General features: G+C 39.1%; 1 protein-coding gene across 15 annotated transcripts in view; it reads left to right on the forward strand.

The window, feature by feature from the left end:
- CEP112 (centrosomal protein 112) overlaps nucleotides 1-26,117 on the forward strand; it is a 537,631-nt gene that overhangs the window by 226,045 nt on the left and 285,469 nt on the right. For all 15 annotated transcript variants that reach the window (XM_050762401.1, XM_050762392.1, XM_050762393.1 and 12 more), the window contains one exon: nucleotides 9,077-9,184. In XM_050762401.1, the coding sequence (XP_050618358.1) occupies nucleotides 9,077-9,184 (108 nt within the window). The remainder of the gene's footprint in view (nucleotides 1-9,076; nucleotides 9,185-26,117) is intronic.

The following is a 26,117-nucleotide window of genomic DNA, read 5'->3' on the forward strand; positions in this document are numbered from 1 at the left end:
AAATGAAGGGTGGGACCAGGTGGAGGTAACTGGATCATAGGGGTGGTTTCCCCCATGCAGTTCTCTTGATAGTGGGTGAATCTCATGAGATCTGATGGTTTATAAGCGTCTGGCATTTCCTTTGCTTGCACTCACTCTGTCCTGTTGCCCTGTGAAGGAGGTGCCTTGCTTCCCCTTTGCCGTCTACCATGATTGTAAATTTCCTGAGGCCTCTCAAACCATGCTGAACTGTGAGTCAATTAAATGTCTTTCCTTTATTAACTGCCCAGTCTCAGGTATTTCTTGATAGCAGTGTGAGAACGGACTACTATACTCTATTTTATCCAATTTAAATATATCTACCCTTGCTCTCTTTTCATTTCTATTTGCACAAAATATCTTTTCTATTCCTTCACTTTTAGTCTATTTGTGTCCATAAACATGACATGAGTCTCTTGTAGGAAACATATAGTTGAGTTTTGTTTTTTTTACCCAGTTACTTTAAGTCTTTTGATTGGAGAATTTAGTTCATTTATATTCAAAGTCATTATTAATAGGTAAGAACTCAGTACTTTCATTTTGTAATTTATTTTCTGGTTGTTTTGTAGATTCTTTTTTTTTTTCTTCCTCACTTGCTATCTTTCTTTGCAGTTTGATAATTTTCTGTAGGGATATGCTTTGAATCCTTTCTTTTTATGTTTTGTGTAACTACTATAGATTTTTAGTTTGTGGTTACCATGAGACTACATAAAACATCTTCTGCTTACAACATGCTACTTCAAGATGATAAAATAACTTTACTGCATATAAAAACTGTACACTTTTATTCTCCCTTAATTTTATGTTTTTGAGTTCACAATTTACAGCTTTTTATAATTTGTATCCTTTAACAATTATTTTTTTGAGACAGAGTCTTGGTCTGTCACCCAGGCCATAGTGCAGTGGTGTAATCTCAGCTCACTGCAACCTCCGCTTCCCAGGTTCAAGCAGTTCTCATGCCTCAGCCTCCCGAGTAGCTGGGACTACAGGCACGCGCAACTGTGCCCAGATAATTTTTGTATTTTTAGTAGAGACAGTGTCTTACTATGTTTTCCAGGGTGGTCTTGAACTCCTGAGCTCAAGTGATCTGGCCACCTCAGCGTCCCAAAGTGCTGGGATTACAGACATGAGCCACCACACCTGGCCTCCCTTAACAATTTATTGTAGTTACAGTTGCTTTTTAAAGTTTTGTTTTTTAACCATCATACTAGAGATAAAATTGCTTTACACACCGTATTTATAGCACTAAAGTATTCTGAATATAACTATGTATTATTTATACCATTGAGTTTTTTACTTTCATATGTTTTTGTTATTAACATATGAAAGTAACTGTTTCTTAGCTTAAATAACTCCTTTTTGTAATTCCTGTAAGACGAGGCTCATGGTGATGACCTCCCTTATTTTGGGGGGAAGATGGAGGTGAGGGAAGATTTTACTTCTCTCTTATTTCTGAAGGATAACTTTGCCAGGTAAAGTATTCTTGATTGGGAGCTTTTTTCCTTCAGTACTTTGAATATGTATCTTCCCACTGTCTCCTGGCATGCAGGGTTTCTGCTGAGAAATCTACTGATAGCCATGTTGTAACTCGCTTGTATGTGATACGTATCTTACCTCTTTTGGTTTTCAGAATTCTTTGTTTTTGATTTTGATAATTGATTATGATGTGTCTTGGTGAACTCTCTTTGGGTTGAATTCGATTGTAACCTCTGAATTTTCTGTATCTTGATATTGGCATCTTTCTCCAGATTTGGGAAGCTTTCAGGCATTATTTTCTTAAATATGCTTTTTTGGGGGGCATTTTCTCTCTCTTCTCCTTTGGATCTCCTATTATATAAAAGTTAGGTCTCTTGATGGTGTCCCATAATTTTCATAAGCCTTCTTTATTCTTTTTACTTTTTGATCCTGTGACTCGATAATTTTAAATGTCCTGTCTTTGAACTCACTCATTGTTTCTTCTATTTGTTTGAGCCTGATGTTCAAGCTTTTAATAAAATTTTTCAGTTTAGTTATTGTATTCTTTATCTCTAGGATTTCTGTTTTTAAAAGTAGTGTCCGTTCCTTTGTCAAACTAATTGTTTTGTCTGTATATTGTTTTTCAAGTTTTACTTTTCTATCCATATTTTCTTATAATTCTGTTGATATGGTTTAGATCTGTGTCCCAAACCAAGTTTCATTTCAAATTGTAATTCCCAGTGGAGTTGGGGCCTGGTGGGAGGTGATTGAATCATGGGGGTGGGTTCTCATGAATGATTTAGCATCATCCCCTTGGTGCTGTTCTTGTGATAGTGAGGGTGTTCTCACTATCACTATCTAGTGGTTGTTAAAAGTGTGTAGCACCTTCGCCCTCACTCTCTCTCTCTTGCTCCTGCTCTAGCCATGTGATGCACCTATTCCCCCTTTGCCTTCTGCCATGATTATAAGTTTCCTGAGGCCTCTCTAGAAACTGAGCAGATGGTAGCATCATGCTTCCTGTACAGCCTATTGAACTGTGAGCCAATTAAACCTCTTTTTCTTTATAAATTATCCACTCTCAGGGCTTTATAGCAATGCAAGAACAAACTAATACATCCGTGATCTTCTTAGAAGGATTATTCTGAATTGTCAGTCATTTTGTAGACCTTCATATTTTTAGGGATCATTGTTGGAGGTTTCTCTCTTAGTTTCTTTTTGTGGTGTTTATTTCCTTGATTTTTTTGTAATTGTTGTGTCCTTACCTTGGTGTCTGTGCGTTTGATGAATTGGCTTCCTCTTTTGGCCCTTGCAGATGTCCTTTGGTGGGGATGGACACTTTCAATATTTAGTCTAGCTTAAGATTCTGGATGGACCAGCTGATAGTGACCATGAGCAAGCAGATTTTGCTATTGGGTTCTTTAATTACAACGGGCTGCTGCCTGTTCTATGAAGTCAGGTGTTGCTTCTGGTTGTGCTTCATAATCCAGTGAGACCATTGGCTAGGCTGCACAATCAAGCACAGCTGCTGGCTGGGCTCTGTGATAATCTCTGATTAGGCAGGGTTGCAGTCTGGGTTCCCTGGCATGGTGGTACTCATGTTTGAAATCTGTAGTTGGATGGGGCTGAAGGTTGGACTCCAATGCTGGCAAGGTCTCTGGGGTTGCTGCTCAGCCAGCCACTCAGATGGGCAAAGCCAGATGCTGTGCCCACAGTTATGTGTAGTTTTGGGCTTGCCTCGCTCCAATGGTGGACAGGGGAAATCACTGCTATGATTGGATTGGACTACATGCTCTGCTCTGCAGATAATGCAGGGATCTGGGCTTGCCTCTCAGCCTGGGGAAGTATGCCAAGCTCCGAGGCTGGGTGGCAGATCTGGCTAGGGACTTGAGCTTGGCAGATCTCTCAACCGTGCTTCCTGCTCAGTGATGCTATTTGTTGGTCTCTCTGATTGGGTGCCTCCACTGGCCGGAATGCAGAGGTTGCTGTGAGCTCCATTTTCTCTTCTTTGTTTCTAGCTGATCTCAGATGTTCTAGCCCTGCTAATACTCCCAATGTTCCTTTTAAGGCAAGGCAGAAGTGGGCCTCCTGCCAGGCATCTTGGAATCCTGGGAAAGCTGGATATTCACCTCCAGATCTCTTTCTCACTGTAGAAACCATGGGCTTAGGGGAATCCTCTCTGTGTGGCACTATGGTGGTTTGTGGGAGGGACGATACAGTCAATGTGAAACCATTTCTATTATTTTTGTAATGTGACTTTTGTCAGTTCTGTGATCCAAGAGCATGTCTCAAACTCACTCCCAAGTTCTGGAATATTCACAAAGGTTTTCTTGTCTGTGAATGGTTGCCAGTTGGATTTCTATGAGATAGACTGGAGCTGGGGAACTTTTATTCCACCATCTTGCTGATGTCCCTCCTCCTCATCCTTAAGAATTTAATACATCTTTACTTCGCATACCATGACAGCTATTTAGTAAATATGCAAAAGAAAGACTTGTCATAGTTCTTATATTTGTGGGTTCATTATCTGGATTACTAAACAAAGCTTACACATTTGAAACATTTCCATTTTATAGAGAAATGCACAATGTGCTAGGAGAATAAAGATGTTAAGTCCTAGAGCATATAGAGAAGGAAGGCATTTATTCAGTTAGTGGGATTAAAGAACACCTTAGAGAGGAAGAGAAACTTGAGTCAACCTTGAAAAGACTGACTGGATGAAAAAAACAAATGAAAGGACCTACGGATAGTATGATGGACAAAAGGCCCTAGAATCCAGAACAGCCATGGCTTGCTTGGAAAATGTCAAGGGTATTGGAGTCTGGATTGCTGAGGACAGATTAAGGAGCCTCCCACTTGAGGTTCAATATGAAAAGCATTGAAGGAGAGAGAGCCTTGAAACTAAAGTCTTAGAAACAAAAAACCAAAGTGTGCTTGACTGTGCTTCCTTTAATCATTCCTTACATTTATTCTTGACCACAATACTAATTACCTATGAATCAGTAATCCTAGAACTCTAATTGAATTTTACGCTGGTGACTTAATGTTTTCAGGATTGCAGTCCTTGGAATTTACAAAGAAATAGTTGGGTGCTAAATATCATGCCATAATCTAGAGGGTATTCAAACTTCAGTGTAAGAACCGTAAGCTGGAATGTGCTATTAGACACAGTAGTGGGTGGTAATACACATTTTGTTCTCATGCAGTGAAACTGGTTGCCTTTCACTGAACATCTTTGTTCCTAGAACCTTAAAGTCTAATCATGTCTGAATAAATGCATTGAAATGTTTTTTTCAAATATATTGTGGAAAACTGTGAAAGAAGCATTTTTCATAGTTCATTTCCTCCAATATTCATGTCTTAACTAATCTTAGTGCTTACCAAAAGGTAACCTGAAAGAAGGCATTGTGTACAAGTTGAACAAAGTAGAAGTAGTTCCACATACCAGTGAAGCAGAATAATAAGTAATATAAAGTAGCCAGTGGTAGAATGGTTGCTGCGTTAACTGGTAGTTGCCTCAGACAAAAAATATTGTCTTAAGTTATACCCAAATGTGCAGGGGTTTAAAGACAAATAAAATACGGCATTGCTTTGAATAAAAGACATCATTTTCATGTTGTTGACATGAAATGTAATGAGAGCTTTTTCATGACTGTAAGAACATCTCTTTCTCATTGCATGTAAATAAGCATCTGATCATAACATGGACAAAGTGATAGAAAAAGTTAGATCCAACATGCTTTTATTTACTTTGTGTGTGTTTTAAAGAATTTGGAACTAAATGTTGAAAATTGTAAATTCAGCAAGTCTTGAACCAAGTTGGGTGCACTGTGCAATCTTTGTTTTCATTTGATTAGTATTTATCGATTCCCTATATGTGCCAGGCACTGTGATAAATGGTTGATACTATTTCACTGATGACAGTGGACATGGGGTGATGTTACACTGGGGGAGAGAGACATTACAAACAGCCCTAATGAAGATGTAGATTATATAGTGAATCTGAAGGTGATATATCCTGTGGAACAAAAGGGTAGCAAAGCAGGGAAAGGGGAACTAGGTGGACTTAGGGGCTGCGGAATTGCAATGTTCAATTTAAAATTGAGTGGTCTGGGAGGTCTCGATACAAAGGTGATGCTAAACAAAGCCTCAATACTTTGAGAAAGTGCTGTATGACTATCAGGCAGAACCTCCTGCCCCCAAGGTGAGAGCACTTCTGACACATTATAGGCCTGGGCAGCAGGTAGGTGGACTGTGGTGGTGGTGGTGGGATAGAGCAGTAAAGATGAGCTGTGAGAGGTCACTGGGATTGGATTAAGTGAGGCCTCTTGGGTGTGGTGGAATCTTTGACTTTTCCTTTTTCCATTTTCTTTTTTAATAACAGCTTTGTTGAGATAAAATTCACATACCAACAATTCACTCATATGTGTACAATTCAGTGGTTTTTAAAATTGTATTCAGGATGTTATGTAACCATCATCACAGTCAATTTTAGAAATGTTCATCTTCCCCAAAAGAAACACCATATCCTTTAGCAGTTACCCTCTCAGATCGCCTTCTCACCCTAGGCAACCACTAATCTGTTTTCTGTTTCTATGCATTTGCCTATTCTGAAAATTTAATATAAATGGAATCCTACAGTATGTGGTCTGTTGTGACACTTAGCTTAATGCTGTCAAGGCTCATCCATATTAAAACATGTGTGAGTTTTTTTTTTTTCTATTTTTAATTAATTTTTGTTTTGAGACAGGATCTTATTCTTTTTCCCAGGCTGGAATGCAGTGGGGCAGTCATGGCTCACTGCAGCTACAACCTCTGGGGCTTAAGCAATCCTGCTGCCTTAGCCTCTCGAATAGCTGAGGCTATAGGCATGTGCCACCACGCTCGGCTGATTTTCTTCTTTTTTGTAGAGACACAGTCTCACTATGTTGCCTACCCTGGTCTCGGACTCCTGGGCTCAAGCGATCCTCCTGCCTCAGCCTCCCAAAGTACATGTATTAATCCTTCTTTCCTTTTTATGTTTGAATAATATTCTTTTTTATTGTATTTTATTATTATTATACTTTAAGTTCTAGGGTACATGTGCGTAACGGGCAGGTTTGTTACATATGTATACTTGTGCCATGTTGGCGTGCTGCACCCATCAACTCATCAGCACCCATCAACTCGTCATTTACATCAGGTATAACTCCCAGTGCAATCCCTCCCCCCTCCCCCCTCCCCATGATAGGCCCCGGTGTATGATGTTCCCCTTCCTGAGTCCAAGTGATCTCATTGTTCAGTTCCCCCCTATGAGTGAGAACATGCGGTGTTTGGTTTTCTGTTCTTCCGATAGTTTGCTGAGAATGATGGTTTCCAGCTGCATCCATGTCCCTACAAAGGACACAAACTCATCCTTTTTTATGGCTGCATAGTATTCCATGGTGTATATGTGCCACATTTTCTTAATCCAGTCTGTCACTGATGGACATTTGGGTTGATTCCAAGTCTTTGCTATTGTGAATAGTGCCGCAATAAACATACGTGTGCATGTGTCTTTATAGCAGCATGATTTATAATCCTTTGGGTATATACCCAGTAATGGGATGGCTGGGTCATATGGTACTTCTAGTTCTAGATCCTTGAGGAATTGCCATACTGTTTTCCATAATGGTTGAACTAGTTTACAATCCCACCAACAGTGTAAAAGTGTTCCTATTTCTCCACATCCTCTCTAGCACCTGTTGTTTCCTGACTTTTTAATGATTGCCATTCTAACTGGTGTGAGATGGTATCTCATTGTGGTTTTGATTTGCATTTCTCTGATGGCCAATGATGATGAGCATTTTATCATGTGTCTGTTGGCTGTATGAATGTCTTCTTTTGAGAACTGTCTGTTCATATCCTTTGCCCACTTTTTGATGGGGTTGTTTGTTTTTTTCTTGTAAATTTGTTTGAGTTCTTTGTAGGTTCTGGATATTAGCCCTTTGTCAGATGAGTAGATTGCAAAATTTTCTCCCATTCTGTAGGTTGCCTGTTCACTCTGATGGTAATTTCTTTTGCTGTGCAGAAGCTCTTTAGTTTAATTAGATCCCATTTGTCAATTTTGGCTTTTGTTGCCATTGCTTTTGGTGTTTTAGTCATGAAGTCCTTGCCCATGCCTATGTCCTGAATGGTATTACCTGGGTTTTCTTCTAGGGTTTTTATGGTTTTAGGTCTAACATTTAAGTCTCTAATCCATCTTGAATTAATCGTGAAAATGGCCATACTGCCCAAGGTAATTTATAGATTCAATGCCATCCCCATCAAGCTACCAATGAGTTTCTTCACAGAATTGGAAAAAACTGCTTTAAAGTTCATATGGAACCAAAAAAGAGCCCGCATTGCCAAGACAATCCTAAGTCAAAAGAACAAAGCTGGAGGCATCACGCTACCTGACTTCAAACTATACTACAAGGCTACAGTCTCCAAAACAGCATGGTACTGGTACCAAAACAGAGATATAGACCAATGGAACAGAACAGAGTCCTCAGAAATAATACCACACATCTACAGCCATCTGATCTTTGACAAACCTGAGAAAAACAAGAAATGGGGAAAGGATTCCCTATTTAATAAATGGTGCTGGGAAAATTGGCTAGCCATAAGTAGAAAGCTGAAACTGGATCCTTTCCTTACTCCTTATACGAAAATTAATTCAAGATGGATTAGAGACTTAAATGTTAGATCTAATACAATAATATTCTACTCTAAGAATATACCACATTTTGTTTATTCATTTATCAACTGATGGATATTTGGGTGGTTTCCTCTTTTTGGATGTTATGAATAAGGCTACTATAAACATTTGTAGACAAAGTTTTGTGTGGATGTATGTTCTCATTTCTTACCTTGGAGTGAAACTACTGGGACACATGGTAACTCTATTTAACGTTTCGAGGAATTGTCAGACAAACTGTCTTCCAGCGTGTCTATACCATTTTATATTCCCAGCAGCAGTGTTGAAGGTTCTGACTTCCTACATCTTCACCAATACTTGTTACTATTTGTCTTCTTTTATTATTGCTATTCTTTGGGGCATGAAGTGATATGTCATTCTTGTTTTAATTTGTAGTTGCTTAAAGACAGTGATGTTGAGCATCTTTTCATATGCTTTTTGGCCTTTTGTATATCTTTTTGGAGAAATGTCTATTCAGGCTCTTTGCCCATTTTAAAATTGAGTTTAATTATCCATTTATCATTGGGCTATAAGAGTTATTTATATATTCAAGATATAAGTCTCCTATCAGAGATATGATTTGGAAATATTTTATCTCATTCAGCACATACCAAGGGCTTGATTAAATTTTGTCAAATAAATATTAGAACATCCTAAATTATATTTTCACTACATTATTGTTGTAATTTTAGAATTTAGCCAATTATATACCAATTTTAATTTCCCTCCTTAAATAATTAAAATGTATTAAGATAAATTGATAAATGTCTCATTATTTTAATACCTTTAAATTCATCATTATTATTGGTGAGGTGTTTAAAATCTGTCATTTAAACAAATGGACAAATTAAAAAACATGGAACACATTTTTTGTTTAAAAAATTAATATTTGATTTTTAAATTTTATAGATGGAAAAAGTGGAGGCAGATCTAACTAGATCCAAATCTCTTCGTGAGAAACAATCAAAGGAGTTTTTATGGCAACTGGAGGACATCAGACAGCGGTATGAACAACAGGTTGGTCTTTCATTTTGATGCTGCCATTAAATTTTTAAAATACATATATACTTTCTCTTTTAAAAATTGCTATCACAAAATATCTGCATAATGAAAATATTACTAAGAGCTGTTATTACCAACATATCTAAAATAATGTTTGTTTCAATAAAATCTGTAAACAGAATTTTAACACTCCACTGAAGTTTATTCTGACAGTTTGTTTTATCTGAATGTTTGATTGAAACATCGATTGTAATTGATGAGACTGGGTAATTTCTAAGAAAAGAGCTTTGATTGGCTCACAGTTGTGCAGGTTGTACAGAAAGCATAGTGGCCTCTGTTTCTGGAGAGGCCTCAGGAAGCTCCCAATCAAGGCAGAAGGAAGCGGAAGCAGGCACCTTACATGGCAAAAGCAGGAGCCAGCGAGTGAACCAGCGAGACAGAGAGAGAGAAGCGAGGAGGTGCCGTACACTTTTAAATGACCAGATCACTCGTGAACTCAGAGTGAGAGCTCACTTATCACCAAGGGGATGGCCCAAGCCATTCATGAGGGATCCGCTCCCATGATTCAAACATCTCCCACCCCATGATCCACCACCTCCAACACTGGGGATTACATTTCAACATGAGATCTGGGTGGGAACGAGTATCCTAACAATGTCAGTAATTCTTCTGTCCTGTCAGAGCACTAGTTAAACCTCCATTATGAGAAATAGAGTTGAGTACTTACTATGTGCCAGGTGCTGTCCCTGGTATGAGGGAGAACAGCAACAGAGAGCATGCCTCCTCTCTCATGGAGTTTGCTTTTTGGTGACTAATCAGTCTACAAATTAAAAAGTGAAATAATTTTGAAGAGTGAGTTTTTTTATTATTATTATTATTATTATTATTATTATTATTATTATTATTGAGATGGAGTCTCATTCTCTCACCCAGGCTGGAGTGCAGTGGCGCCATCTTGGCTCACTGCAACTGCCACCTCCTGGGTTCAAGCAATTCTCCTGCCTCAGCCTCCCGAGTAGCTGGGATTACAGGCACACGCCACCACACCCGGCTAATTTTTGTAATTTTAGTAGAGACGGGGTTTCACCATGTTGGCCAGGCTGGTCTTGAACTCCTGATTTCAGGTGATCTGCCCACCTCGGCCTCCCAAAATGCTGGGATTACAGGTGTGAGCCACCACACCCGGCCTGAAGAGTGACTTATGTAGAAGAAAAAATGGTACCTTTATAGCCTTTGCCAGATGGAGGGTGGGAAGGGGATTACCAGCCTTGAATAACTGATCAGGGAAACCCTGATATTTGTGCTGAGTTCTAAAAACTAGGAAGGAGCCAGCCATGAGCTCTGGAGAAATAGTATTCCAGTCTGAGGGAACAGCACGTTCAAAGATCCTGAGAAGAGAGCAAGCTGGAAGTGTTCAAGGAAGATAACTGATGATGAAGACCAGATTAGCCAGAGTATGAGGAGAAAAGTTCCTGCTGTGGGAGATGAAGGGGAAGAGGGAGGTTAGGACCAGGATGTGTAAGGAGTTGAGATTTTGTCCTCAGTGGTCTGCCTCTTACTTAGTAATACAAAGTTTTATTTTCTTCTTTTAAAAATATATTTCTGCTTATTCCCAAAATACTTAAAATTACTATTAATTTTTAGCTTGGTTTTCCTTTGGTAAACATGATTCTAAACCTCAGTGGCTTAGAACAAAAAAGGCTTATTTCATACTTATGTCATGTGTCCTTTGAGGACTGACTGCAGCTCTGACCCATGTCATGTCATCTTGAGTCCAGTTTTTAGAATGAACTATCTGGAACATTGCTATGGGAAATGGAAAAGGAAATATTTTGAGCATCTGCTGGCTTCTAACATTGACCCAGAAGTAAGTTTACTCACATTTTATTGGCCAAAGCAAACATGGCCTCCCTGGTGTAATCCTCCACCTGGAAGGAGCATCACAGAGAAGACCATCAAATGGGGTTAGCATAAAACAGTTTACCATGCTGACTAGAATTGCAAACTTAGAAAATGTAAAAACGTAGAACATGCTGGAACTGGGTTTTAAAGGTACATTCTTTATCAAGCAGCACAGGTGTTATGACACAGGACCAATAAAAAAGGAAATGTAGTCTTGGCAGACAAAATATTCATCATTGAACAATATGTACATAGACACAATAATTAGATGACATTTATTGTTTTCAACTTTAAAAACTAGCTTAGGGTTACAGAACAGGGCATAGATGTTACCAACTGTATTAGTCTGTTCCCACACGGCTAATAAAGACATACCCGAGACTGGGTAATTTATAAAGGAAAGAGGTTTAATGGACTCACAGTTCCACATGGCTGAGGAGGCCTCACAATCAAGGCAGAAGGCAAAGGAGAAGCAAAGTCACCTTTTATGTGGTGGCAGGCAAGACAGCTTGTGCAGGGGAGCTCCCATTTATAAAACCATCAGATCTTGTGAGACTTACTAACACGAGAACAGTATGGGGGAAACTGCCCCCATGATTTAATTATCTCCACCTGGTCCGGCCCTTCACACGTGGGGATTATTACAATTCAAGGTGAGATTTGGGTGGGGCACATCCAAACCATATCACCAGCCTTGCTATTGTAACAGTAAAGGTTAAGATGGTCTAGGTATGGAAGTGGAAGAAAGGGATGGAGGGCCTGGGAGGGGAAGGGTGAGAGCACTGAGGTATTATCATGAAGTGTGGGTTTGAGCAGCTGCCCATGTAATGAAACAAAACACAGAGGTTTTAGTATATTCCTCATTACAAGGTTGACCACTGGAGGAACTGAGAGGAATGGAGTAACTAGTAAAATGGTGACAAGAGTGGGAGAGAGGAGCGAGGGAGTGTAAATGAGCTAAATCCCCATTTGTCCTAGTAGAAAACCTATAAGGAGTGTCTAGCTTTGGTAATTAGAGAGCTCTGTAGCATGTTTTGTAGAGGCAGGGAAGTAATCACCAGAGAAAGGAGCACAGACGTGTTTTAAAAGAGTTGCCACTAGTACAGGAGTGGGATGGGGCAAGGACCTGTTACTTTTTGTTAGAAGATGAGGTTTACCATTTTATTTTTAAAAATCATGTGTGCACATATACAGACACATATGCACATATGAATATGTATACTTTACATATTCATATATAAGAGATATATGTTCTGTTCCAAAAAAAATAATTCATATAGATTTTAATCCCAAAATTTTATTTCTTAGAACCTATCCTATAGAAATATTTATACATGTGCAAAAAGATGCATGTTCATCCATGTTTTGGGAGGATTATTTGTAATATTGAAAAAAGTTGTAAATAAAATGAATGATTAAATAAATTATGCTGGCCGGGCGTGGTGGCTCACACCTGTAATCCCAGCACTTTGGGAGGCCGAGGCAGGCAGATCACAAGGTCAGGAGATTGAGACCATCCTGGCTAACACAGCAAAACCCTGTCTCTACTAAAAATGCAAAAAATTAGCCGGGCGTGGTGGCGGGCGCCTGTAGTCCCAGCCACTCGGGAGGCTGAGGCAGGAGAATGGCGTGAACCCGGGAGGCGGAGTCTGCAGTGAGCCGAAATGGCACTACTGCACTCCAGCCTGGATTTGACAGAGCGAGACTCTGTCTCAAAAATAAATAAATAAATAATGCTAAATACCTACTGTGGAATACAATATACTTATTAAAAAGATTGATATAAATCTGAAGGTGCCAACATATGCAGATTTCTAAGACATGTTGGTGAGGGAAATAAAGCACTTCTTAGAACACTTTGTATATTATGATCCCATTGATGTAAAATTAAAACATTGTGTCTCAAAGTTAGATATGTAAATTCAGTGAAAAAATTCTGTAAGATTATACATGACTATGGAATTGGCCTGGAATTATGGGTTAGGGTTATGATGAATTGAGACTTTCATTGTATGCTCTAAATAACCTTTTTTACTTCAAATTTCATAATGAGCATATGTTATGCATTACTTGGATAAGTAAAACATTAAAATTATGAATGCTAAGAAACAATACAATGGAATAAATATTTTGGAGCATTTATATTATATTTCTTTTTTTTTCTTAGAGATGGGGTCTTGCTCTGTCTCCCAGGCAGGAGTGCTGTGGTGCGATTATGGCTCACTGCAACCTTTAACTCCTGGCCTCGAGCAATCCTCTTACCTTACCCTCCCAAAGTGCTGGGATTACAGGCATGAGCCACTGTGCCTGGTCTGTATTGTATTCTATAGCATTTTAAGTGGGTAATACATTTGGATTAATGAAATAGAAAATAAATTCAAACAATTTATATGCAATGTAAAAAATAACCAATAAGTGAAAAGCCTAAAAGAGAAGAAAAGACAGAAGACAGAGCTGACACATTATTTTCAACAGTGCCAAAGTATGGATAACTTCAGACTTTCTAACTGCAAAAGCCAGTGCAATGGAGTTATTCTATCAGATTTTTAAAAAAATGGTTTTATATAAAAATGAAGTAGTTAATTTCCAATTAATATGTGATGGCGACTGAAAGTCATTCTAACACATGCCAAATTAAAAATATGTATTTCTCCTGAAATACACTTTTATCTAAAGAGCCATGGAGGGTGTTTTCCACAACTTTAGTAATGGGAGGAAGTGGCTTGGAAACTGGTTTTAGAAACTAAGTTCAGAAAACTATATGAAGAAAGCTGGAATTGGGGAGTAAGGGGTGGTAAGAGGGAGGGAAACAGAGGTAATTATTAATCAAATGTAAATAAAAATATTAAGGAAGGGCAATGAATGTTACTTTTTATTATGCTATAGTTACAAAGTATAATTGAGGTATTTTTGGATTAAAAACAATATTAGAAGCACTAAGAAAAATAAGAAAAATGTCAGCTCCTCTATGTAAACTGATGAAGGAACAGGGGAGAAGGGAAAACCAAATTTAAAGCTCTTTATGTAACACAAATGCTAATCAGAGGTTATTATACTACAAGGTGAGTATAAGATGTAACAGAATTCTCTGTGGGAGTTTTAAAATTATATTCCCATTTTGATGATAATCACATGGGTCACAAATTTATAACCAAGTGTGGCCAAATGATGTCAGCACCTGATTTGCATTTACGTTGTAGTTGTTTTGGCACACCACTGACTTTGAAAGTCAGACACAATAAGAAAAAACACGAAGGAAAATTTAAATGCGTTTGACTAAATAAAAAGTATTTTGAGTTAAAAAAGTAATTGAAGAAATAATTGAAGCAGATATCTTAGGCAAAGAGTAACTCTCCTTATAAAATTAATAAATGTATAATATATAAAGATAATTAGCAGATAAATATAGTAATTAGCATAAATCATAAGAAAATCATTAATGTCCCAATAAGTGACCTGGCAAAGGAAAGAAAGAGATAAGAAATGAATCAAGTGAACAGCTGTGTGGAAACATCTTTAGCCTTGGTGTTAATAAAAATGCAAATTAGAATTAACCATGATGTGCCATCTAAAGTCGGTAAAAGTTTAGTGAAATTGGTACTTTTATACATGCTAGTGGCATTATAGGCTTTTTGGAAAGGATTCTGGCAGTTTCTATCAAGAGTCATGAAAAACGCTTACACCCTCTGACCCAATTATCCTTAACCTCAAAAATCAGACAGAAATATAAAAACAATGTTGTTAATTATTTTTTAGAGAATGAAATCATGGTGAATTCTTTTTTTGTATACCCCCTATTATCCACATTGTGACAGTTTCACTCTTTCAATGTAAAAAATGTATATAAATTTGTCTGGAAGTATATTAAACTTCAAAGGCTTTTCTCAGAATGATAGATTTTAAAATCTATCAAATTTTTGTCTTTGTATTTTCTTGATCAAAAATAATACTAACACAGGAAGGGATACTGATGAATTCTTTAAAGAACTGATACTATTAATGGAAGCCATATACCACTGCATCAATTTTTCTTTTTTTTTTTTCATGAAAAAGAGATGATACAAATGTAGTATATAACAGGAATGTAAAAAACACATACAAGCATACCTCAGGTGAGTGCAGATTTCACCTGTTTTTATTCTTTCTATATCTAGAGGCCTATACATTAGAATCAATGCTGAGAACGAAGATCCCAGGTGGTAGTTCACTAAGGAAAGATGAAGGCAGGAGTATGAACTAGTACATTTTAGGAGAATATTTATTGATGTGACAATATACAAACATTTTTAGTTAGCTTTTTTTTTTTTTTCCAGCAGAATATTGTATTAACTGTAACGGTATTTCCCCTGACCACTCCACAAATTGTTCGGATTTTTTCCTGTGGAAGTTTATCCTGACAAACGATAGGCATACAGTAGTGAGCTCTACAAGCCAGCATGAGTACACTAAGAATGAAGCCGATTAAACTAAGCTCATTTGCTTCTTTGAACAGGGTAGCCAGGCTGGTAGATAAGGAAATAGGAGTAGATGTAATATATCTGGCTTTCATGGAGCCATCTGGCGGTGTCTACATGAAGGCAGTTTGGGGAAATATGGTTCGAATATTGGTACCTTTATGTGGTTAAGTGATAGTTCAAAGGGCCATCTCTGAATGATTAGTGTCAACCTGAAGTGAGATTTCTGTGTCTCTCAGTCAGTCGAGGATGATAAGGGATTAAAAAAAAAAGTTTAAAGTTTCCCAATGCTTAGAGTTCTGAGGAATAGTTAATATGCAGGATTAAAAAAAAATGAGTTTTCTGCAGCTTTAAACAGGCTGGAATTAAGAAGATTACATTTATTGGGGTTGAATATAAAATGCCATGCTTTGGTTTAGAAAATCAGTTGCAAACGTAGAAGGAAGACAGAGAGCCACAGAGGTAAGGGGAGTGTGGTGCCTGGGACACAGGGGACAAGAGAGCTAGCAGACACAGTCCCAGGTATTGTTTATGTTTCAGGTCACATAAGGAATAGGTCGATTTTGGTCACCACATTTTAAGCAGGCCACTGACAAACTTGAACATGTTCAGAGAAGAGTTTTCAGAATATAGAAAGGTCTGGAACTATGTCAGAGGGGATATTTAAAGGGAGGATTGCATCTCTCTCTGTAAATTTAAGGTCTGAATTTCAGGGAGCATTGGGCTTGGTCTGTGTGATAAAAATCCTAAAAACCCACAGTTATTAGGATCTACCCTGGACCAGGCTACTCTGCATGCTTTACACATATTCAGCCACTCCCCATCTTCACAGTTTATATATATATATCATTTTTTAGACAGAGTCCCGCTCTGTCACCCAGGCTGGAGTGCCAGTGGTGCAATCTTGGCTCACTGCAACCTCTGCCACCCAGGTTCAAGCGATTCTCCTGCCTCAGCCTCCCAAGTAGCTGGGATTACAGGTGTGTGCTTCACCTCCTGGCTAATTTTTGTATTTTTAGTAGAGACGGGGTTTCGCCATGTTGGCCAGGCTGGTCTCAAACTCCTGACGTCAGGTGATCCGCCCGCCTCTGCCTCCCAAAGTGCTGGGATTACAGGCGTGAGCCACCGCGCCTGACCCACAGAAATCTTGTGAGATAGCTGCCACTGTTTATTGTTTTCATCTTCTAGTTGTAGAAACTGAAGTATCCATTTAAGGAAGTGGCCCAGGGTCCCACACAGTTCATAGAACCCTGCTCTTGACCCCACTCTAAATGCACTCCCACGGAGTTCCAGGGGGCAGAAATTGAACCCATATATAGATGGTACCGTGAGGAATATTTTCTATTGTTTCAAGGTAGTTCTTTTCTGAAGAACTCTTCCTTCAAATGTGCAACAGTTTTTCTTGTGAGAAAGTAAGTTTCCAGTGTGAGTGGGTTGCGGTGTATTTTTGGAGTGTTATGGAGGGGTACTGTGCCTTCCGGGGGCTGTCCTACTGCAGTGGTCTCTTCCAAAACCAGGATTCTGGGACTTTCTGTTCATCTGCCTGATTAGTTCCCAGCCCCTCTTGACAGACCGACTTCTCTCATTCCACCGCTGACTCATTCACTTAGGTACCTGTCTGGCTGGATTTCCCCGTGTCAGGACTCTTGCCTACTTTCTCAGTTGCCACTCAAATGGAAGTGTGAACATTTTTCTATTGTTTTGTTTTTTTCTCTAAAAGGTAAAATTGTAAGTGTTATGATGATAGCATTTCACATCAGGAGGGGATTTAGATGCCGAGCATCTGGGCCCTCGCTTCTCCAACTCAGGTAAGGTGATCCCGGGGGGAGTGTGAGCAAGTGCTAGGGGTTCCTGAGGCTGCGTACATGCTTCTTGGAGTGTTGCATTCACTCAGTTAGATTGTGGGAAAGCAACGTAGTTTTACTATTGAGGTAACATTCCTATTAAAACAAACATAGACTTTCCTGTTTTGTAAAATGCAAAGTTCTCATGAATTTTTAAGACAAAATAGGACATTTCAAAGAAACTTCCAGCTTGCAGAGGCTGCTTCAGGCTATGCCCTCAGATCCCCCAGGGGGGTCCTATTCATCTTCACTGCTGCTAAGAGTACTTTGGTGGAAAAGTTTTAAAAGCATTTATCCCGTCTAATCCTCACATTTTATAATGAGGGAACTGACTGACATTCAGAGGAGATGAATGGACTTGTGCCTTCTGGGCCTCAGTTTCCTTCTCCAGTTTTAATTTTTGAGCCCCTCTCTTACAGAAAGCATCGTGCCAGAAACTGTAATGAAGTGAAAACAGCAAAGTAGTATTTTAAAGTATCGTAGCCAAAATCCAGGCATAAAGTGTGCAGATGTGGAAAGAAAAACATCAAACACATGGGCTAAATGCTCACACAAATATCCTGTAAAGCCCAAGCTTTCATCAAGATTTCCTGTTTCTTTCCTGTATAACCCATTGGAACAAAAAGACAATTCTAATTGTCTTTTCACAAACCTCATTCAAGTTGGAAACAAACAGCCAAGCAGGCATGCTAGGACTTCCTGGACTACAGACATTTCTTTGGCAACTCCATGATATCATTCTTTAATCTTGTATTTTATATCTTTGCTTTCCACTACAAAGCCTTGAAGGAGAAATGTAGTTCAGCAGATAAACAAGTGGCCAGCTCTCCAGAAAGAATAAGTGCTTATTGTCAATGATTACAGAAATAAAACAAAACAAAACAAAACAACACTGAAGGGCCAACTTCTTACAAGCTGCCATTATTTAAAACTTAAAATATTTTGGTAGCAAAGATAGTAGCAAAGACAGAACAAATTATGCAAGATAAGCAAGTAGGAAATTTTAAGTGAAGGTCAGTTGGGATATTTAAAAAGCAGATAGCACGCGATTCCCAATCTTTGTCCTTTGTAAATATTCTAGTCGTTAATTAGCTAGGTGGTATAACCTTCAAGCTTAGGCTTTTTAAATTTTTATTTATTTATTTATTTATTTATTTTTGAGACAAAGTCTCTCTCTGTCGCCCAGGCTGGAGTGCAGTGGCACAATCTTGGCTCACTGCAACCTCCGCCTCCCAGGTTCAATGAATTCTCCTGCCTCAGCCTCCCAGGTAGCTGGGACTACAGGCGCATGCCACCGCACCTGGCTAATTTTTTTTTTTTTTTTTTGTATTTTAGTAGAGATGGGGTTTCACCATGTTGCCCAGACTGGTCTTGAACTCCTGAGCTCAGGCAATCCGCCTGCCTTGGCCTCTGAAAGTGCTAGGATTACAGGAGTGAGCCACCGCGCCTGGCCAGGCTTCTTTTAAATGAAACTATTTAGTCTACACTGGAAAAGGAGATGGTGGAAAGGAAGAGAGGGAGGAAAGAAGGAAGACACTCACTAGCATATGTTCCCAGGAAGGTAGAGATACTGGGCAGGACCCGTATTACGCAGGGAGCTGCTAGCCTCTGATGACGGCCAGGTCTCTCTCCTGTGCCTGGTGAGAAAAGAAGGGAAGGCCAGGTGTGTAGAAGTTTGTGGATCTGCAAAAGGCAGATGAAGACTTTCTTATTACTGAGGTTTTTCTTTGTCAGATAGGCGGCAAGATCATTTGCTGAGACTGGAGGAATTACATGGACAGGAGAGCAAATAAAAGTGGGAATTGTTTGAAATTATTTGGGTGATAGCAAGACTGATCCGAGTAGAAAGACTTCGTAAACTTTCTCTTCAGTATTGAGGTTCCAGATGAGGTTAATGACCGTGGATTTGTGGGGCTCCCTAAAATCCCTTCAAAATGGATTTCCATATGACTTATTGATTTCTAGATATATATGATTTATTGTATGTCCAGTATGCTGCTATTACTCTCTTTGTTTTATTCTTGCTCACCTTATCATACTCTTTTTGAAAGTCTTTTTTTGCTTGACATTCCTCTTCCAATTCATAATAAATAATTTTTGAACCCCAACTACATATCAGCCCCTGTGGTGTCCTCAGTGGTGATCGAGACAAATGCAATCCTTGATCTAATGGTGCTTCCTTTCAAATTACTTATTTGAATAAGCACCAAATTCAGGGAATGCAGCTACACCACAAGTCACAGATTGGTCCTGCAGGCAATGGCAAAGTACCAGATTCCCAGCCGTTAGGCTGCCAGACTCGGAGGCCGAGGCAGTGATGCTACAGAGCCTGGGCCCCTGTGTCCAGGTCCAGTGGTTGGAGCCTAGAGTCATAGAATGGGCGCTGATATTTAGTGAAAGACAATTGAAGAGCCTTCTCTTCCTCTTTTTTTTTTTCTTTTGACCTGAAGCTGTTCTCATCTAGGTTAAAATAAGTGGCACCTTTAGCTAGAGTGAATATTAAAAGAGCAAAGATGGGCTGGGTGCAGTGGCTCATGCCTGTATTTCCAGTAACTCAGGAGGCCCAGGAGGGAGGATTGCTTGGAGCCAGGAGTGAGAGACCAGCCTGGGCAATGTATTGAGGCCCCTATCTCTATAAAAAAAAAAAAAATAGACTGGTATGGTGGCTTGTGCCTGTGTTCCAAGCTATTTTAGAGGCTAAGGTTCCAGAGTTGTTTGAGCCTGGGAGTTCAACGTTACAGTGAGCTTTGATAGCACCACTGCACTCCATCCAGCCTGGGTGACAGAGCAAGACCCCATTCAAAAAAAAAAAAAAAAAAGAAAAAGTTTTCCTGGATAGTTATATGGACTAACTCATTATTTAAGTACATTTAAAATATAAAGTAGTACCTTCTTTAAGTACATTTAAAATATAAAGTAGAACTAATGCCTTCTCAATCATTCATTATTTAACACATGTTTATTGAGTGACTACTTTGTGCTAAACACAAGTGCTTAGGATATAACAGTGAACAAAATATAGAGTCTTTACCCTTATGATGATGGAGAAAAACACTACCCTACCCGCTATCACTACCAACCACCACTACTACCATACACACACACACACACACACACACACACACACACGCACGCACGCACATCTTTTTCAAAACAAAATTTAAGGTAGGGTGAGGTAATAATAACTGTTTTGAAGAAAAATAAAGCAAGCTAAAGTGTGAGTGAAAGGGCTACTTTATAAATGGTTATTATTTTATACAAGGTGTTATTGTAGTTAAGATTGTTAGTGAAGGACTCTACTGAAATGATATTCAAATTAAGACCTGGATGAAGTAAAGGAGGAAGCCGTACAAAAACCTGAGGTAAGGAAAGAACATTTCAGGCAGAGGGAAGAGCAGTTGCAACAGCCATGAGAGATGGGTTAGTTTGTAGCTGGAATGGAGTGAACCTGGAAGAGAGTGGTAGGAGCCAAAGTACAGTACAGGGTAGATTTTATCACATCCTATGGATTGTGGTGGGAGATTGGATTTTATTCTGAGTGTGTTGAGAAGCCATTGGAGCATTTGAGCAAGATCTGGTTTGCATTTTTTTTTTTTTTTTTTTTTTGAGGTGGAGTCTCACTCTGTCACCCAGGCTGGAGTGCAGTGGCATGATCTCAGCTCGCTGCAGCCTCCACCTCCTGGGTTCAAGTGATTCTCTTGCTTCAGCCTCCCAAGTAGCTGAGACTACAGGTGCCTGCCACCACGTCTGGCTAATTTTTTATTGTATTTTTAGTAGAGACATGGTTTCACTATGTTGGCCAGGCTGGTCTCAAACTCCTGACCTCGTGATCCACCCACCTCAGCCTTCCAAAGTGCTGGGATTATAGGCATGAGTCACTGCACCCGGCCTGGTTTGCATTTTTGAAAGATCTCTCCAGCTGCTGTGTGGAGCTTTGATTATAATGGAGGCAGGAGAGGAAGCAGGGGACCTAGTTAGAGGATGATTGCAGTGGGCTGGTTAGAGGTTACCCGGGCTGGGACTAGGGTGGGAATGGTGGGGGAGATGGCGAGTCGTCAGATTTGGGATCTGTTTTGCAGGCAGGACTTGTCAATGGATGTGAAATAGAATGTAAGGTAAAGAGGGGGCTAAAATGTGACCTAGAAGTTTTCCAGCTGAGCAGCCAGGTGGATGGTGGTGACAGACACTGAGACATGAGTAGAGAGAAGAGAAGGGAACTTCCAGGACTGAGTCTAGGGGCTGCTGACACTTACATATGAGGAAGAGGTGGAGGAAGCAGCAAAAGAGACTGAGAAGGAACAACCAGTGAGGTAAAAGGAAAGTCTAAGAGGGTGGGATTTCCCATAAGCCGTGTGCAGTGTTTCAGGAAGGAGGAAGTGAGTAACCACTTGTTTCAGGTGTTGCCAAGAAGGGACGTTAGATGGGGACTGAGAACTGACCGCTGGATGGCGAGGTCTTCAGCCACCTCAACAACACTGGTTTCGGTAGAATGTGGGAACCAAAGCCTGAATTATGTGGGTGGACAGACAATGGGTTGTGAGCAGCCATTTTGAGGAATTTTGAAAGAAAAGGGAGCAGAGAAATGGGTGGTATCTAGAGGGACATATGGGGTCAAGGGAAAGTTTTTTAAAAATGAGATACACTAAAGACATGTTTGCTTGTTGATGAGACTGATCCACTGGAGAAGGAAATATTGATGATGCAGAGAGTGGTGGGATAATTTCAAGAGCAACATGCTTAATTTGGCAAGAAAGAATGGAGTCCAGTGTACAGATGAAGGAACTCGCCTTAGGTAGCTGCAAGGCCAGCCATGCGTCCAAGCCGTAGGTAAGGCAGGGTCTTTGCAGGTGGACCAGCCAATTTGGTGATGGGGAAGATGAAGCAGCTGTCTCTGCCTACTTGTAATTCTGTTTTTCGAATGCTACCTTGTTTCATTCAAACTGATAAATAATTTACAAAGCATTGTGGTAGGCAAGATAAGGAAGGTAAAAAGAAAGTAAAGACATAGTGCTATATATTGGAGGAGTTTACAACCCGGTTGACCTATTCGTCCTTCTAAATTATGAACTCTAACTGGCAAACTTATATGATTTTTATATTTCATGTTCATTCAAAAGCAGTGACATACTAGATTAATACATGGACATTTCATCGAGAACTGAATGTGTTTTAGAGAAACACATAAAGTAAAATGAATTAAAATATACAGTTAAGACTTTTTTTCCTAAAAATTTTGAACTCCTATATGGAGTTCATTAATTTAGTTAATTAGTTAATTAATGTTAATTATTTTTAGTTGCTTTTCTCAATTTGTGTGGCTTAAGTTGTCCATTATTAAACCATGAAAACAAAAACTCCTTTTGAAGCATTTGACTATCTGGGTTCCTCCCGAGTTTCAACTGAGATCTGGCAGATAAAAACACAGAAAGTAATAGCTCATTTTTCAAAAAGTTTTAAAAGCTCAGGGTGATTGTCACTCATCACCTACAGGTGCCAGAGAAGTGTTTTGAAGTGTTAAATGGGAAGATAACTGCAGGAGATAGCGCCTGCTTCCAGCCTTGCTTCATCTATCAGCTTGCTCATCACAGCTGTGCTTCCAGCCTTCTGCTTGCCCTGTATCATGAGCTTCGGGAGCTTCAGCAGGCAGTAGTCCTGGCTGTTGATGGTTGGCTGGAGAGGAAAAGGAATGAAGAAGCAGTGTATGCTGGCAGGCCCTGGTGCCATCTCTAACAGCGGTTATCACAGCAACATTAAACTTTTAAATAAGGACAACTTCCATACCTAAACTGAACTGTTGATTGACAGATTTCATGGATGGCCCTTTTTGTTGTAGCAAATACTAATCTGGGAGCCACATGGCCATCCCCAAATGACACATTCTATTTCTGTTCTTGACACACTGCCTGCTTTTTACAATTTTTTTGTGCCTATTTCTATTAAAGTGTTCAGAAAGTCAGACCAGATTGTAGTATTTTCTGTGCTAAAATGTAGTTTTACTCTGACTCCAGAGACTCAGAGAAGATTGTATATGTCCTTAGTTTTATCTTTAAGGGAGTCTTTCTCATATAGTGAAGTATCCAATAGCATGTTTTATATCATATAACTGCGACTAAAAAGAAAGATTCCAACATCTTTTAGTGAGGATATGAAATCAGTCTAGTGAAACTACTGCCTTTATGGTAGACTCTGCCCCATTAGCACAAAATGTCTGCAGCTCTAACAAATTTAGTAACTTATTTTGACATTTCAAGTGTGCAATTTTGCAGATGCAAACTGTTCAGAGACATAACCTGATGATGTTAAATATATATCTCATTACATGAAAAATACCAGGGCCTGATGTACCTGTTGCCTGTTTCTTAGTATGCATCTTAACATCATGAGTCTAATGACCTACATATTATGTTGGTGCAAAAGTAATTGCGGATTTTGCCATGAAAGTAATGGCAAACACAACAATTACTTCCACAGTTACTTTTGCACCAACCTAATAAAACTAGTACTAAATTTTACAACCAAGAAGCAAAGGTTTTCCACAGAGAGCCCTTGAGTAGAACATGAGAGGAAAGTGTTACCTGGCAAGCCCTGTAGAAAAATCTCTGTCTATTAATGCTAACACTTTAAAGCAACGTGTCCCTTGAACAGTTAATCTGATGATCAATATAATTTTGGATAGAGTTTACAATGTTTGAACTGTCTTTCATCTTTGTTTTTTTTAAATGTGGCATGTTGATAATTGTTTGTGATTTTTACTAGGCAGTAGTCTTTTCTGCTACTTACTTTCCTGCTACTTCAGTCACGACAGAACTGCCTTGGCTTACTATGGGGGAAGGGTCAAAGTATCAGAAAAGTGAGAATATGAGAGTGGTTTTGTTGCTTTACGCTAGAGAAGCCAGTGCATGAGAGGGCCTAGAGGATATGGCCTTTACTAGGGTGCTAAGGTGCACTGGTGGGAGGGGCACTGATAGCACTGAGCCAGCTCCATGGTGGTTTCCTCTGTATTCTGGGGCTAACGGTAGGAGATGCGCTATGGAACTGAGCTGCCGACTTTCAACAGGAAAGTTGGGTTCCAAAATGGCAGGCACTATGTGGGCACTTGGATATCAGATGGAAGGTAGACGTGATTAGTACTGGACAGTAAGGCTAGACAGGCCCTTCAGGTGTCTTGCCCTGCAGGGATCTGTGGTGATAATGAGCTGGGTTCTGAGAGATAAGATAGAGAGCCAGTGAGAATACTACTTGGCTTGTACAACATCAAGAAAAACGTCCAGAACTGGTGAGTGAAAATAAAACAGTTTTCCACTTAGGGTGGAAAATCATAGTCCTCTACCAAGTTTCCCAGATCTGAGTCGGTTCACAGACCCAGAACCCATTTGTTATAAGAGAAACCACATCCCTTGTTTAAGAGTCTTGCACTGCCACCAGAAGTAAATATTGCCCCCGAAGGGAGCTGCTGGCATTTGACGTGGTCCTGCACACAAAGAAGAAAGCAAAAATTTTACCCAAATCTTACCTTCCAGAAACAACTGCTATTAATCTTAGGTGAGCATTATTCTAGAAATTTCTATGAGAGATTGATAAATAGAAGAATAAGTAGATATATAGACAAAAACAATTTTCTAGAAACAGGACCATGCTACATTTGCCACTTTTAATTAAAATATTAAATTACATGTGAAATTATTTGAAGAAACAAGGGAAATGGAAAGATTTCTCTCATTTTTTCTTTTTTATTTATTTTTTATAGAGATAGGGTCTTGGTACATTGCCTAGACTGGTCTCAAACTCCTGGGCTCAAGTGATCATCTCACCTGGCCTCCCAAAGTGCTGAGATAACAGGAGTGAGCCACTGTGCCCAGTGGAAATGGAAATATTTCTAAAATTTAGGAAAACATTTTTTTTAACCACATAAGAGATTATTTCTTAGAATGTTAGAAATTAAAAATACATTGAAGTTAGAGTAATTTTTAAATTTTGTGGTTCAATTTTGAAGGCATTAGTTACTCCTTATTTGGAGAAAAATTAAACTGCCTATACTTCCTTCCACCTACTTATATCAGTCTATTTTGTCAACCATAGTATTATTCATACATTGTTGAAGTTTATAACATTTATATTTTGTTCCATAACCATAATTCTCACAGTTACATACACTTAGCTTTTTATTTAAATCAATTATGTGCTCACCACCAGGATTTTTGCACAACTTCATACCTGAGTTCTTATTTTGGTCTATTATTGACTTACTGAGATTTCATCAAGTAGCTTTTCCAAGAAGGGCTTAGAGTTGTATTCACTGCGTTTTTGCATGCTTGAGCATCACTATGTGTTCTCTTATTTGTGAAGGATATCTTAGCTGGGCATAAAATGTTTTGATCATTCTTTTTTCCCCTGACACTTTGTACACATCATCCTTTTTTCCCCTGACACTTTGTACACATCATCCATTGCCTTTTGGTGCAAACATTGGTCTTAAAACAGGTTCTCTGGTCATCTCTTGCTTGAAATTTATCCCCAATTTTTTTAATTTATTTTATTTTTTTTTCAAGAGTGGTTTGGGGACTATAGTCCTTGAGTTTTTTTTCATGTTTCTTTTCCTCAATTGGAATCTATTTTTCTTGGTCTACAGTGTGTCTTTTTGATATACACATTCATCTCTTCATTCATTTTAGGGAAATTTTCGGATACCATAGTCTGTGTTTACATGGATTTTCTTTTCACGTTTTCTTTCTACTTTAGCTTCTCTTT

This window comes from Macaca thibetana, chromosome 16 (assembly GCF_024542745.1).
Source record: "Macaca thibetana thibetana isolate TM-01 chromosome 16, ASM2454274v1, whole genome shotgun sequence".
NCBI classification, from domain to species: Eukaryota; Metazoa; Chordata; class Mammalia; order Primates; family Cercopithecidae; genus Macaca; species Macaca thibetana.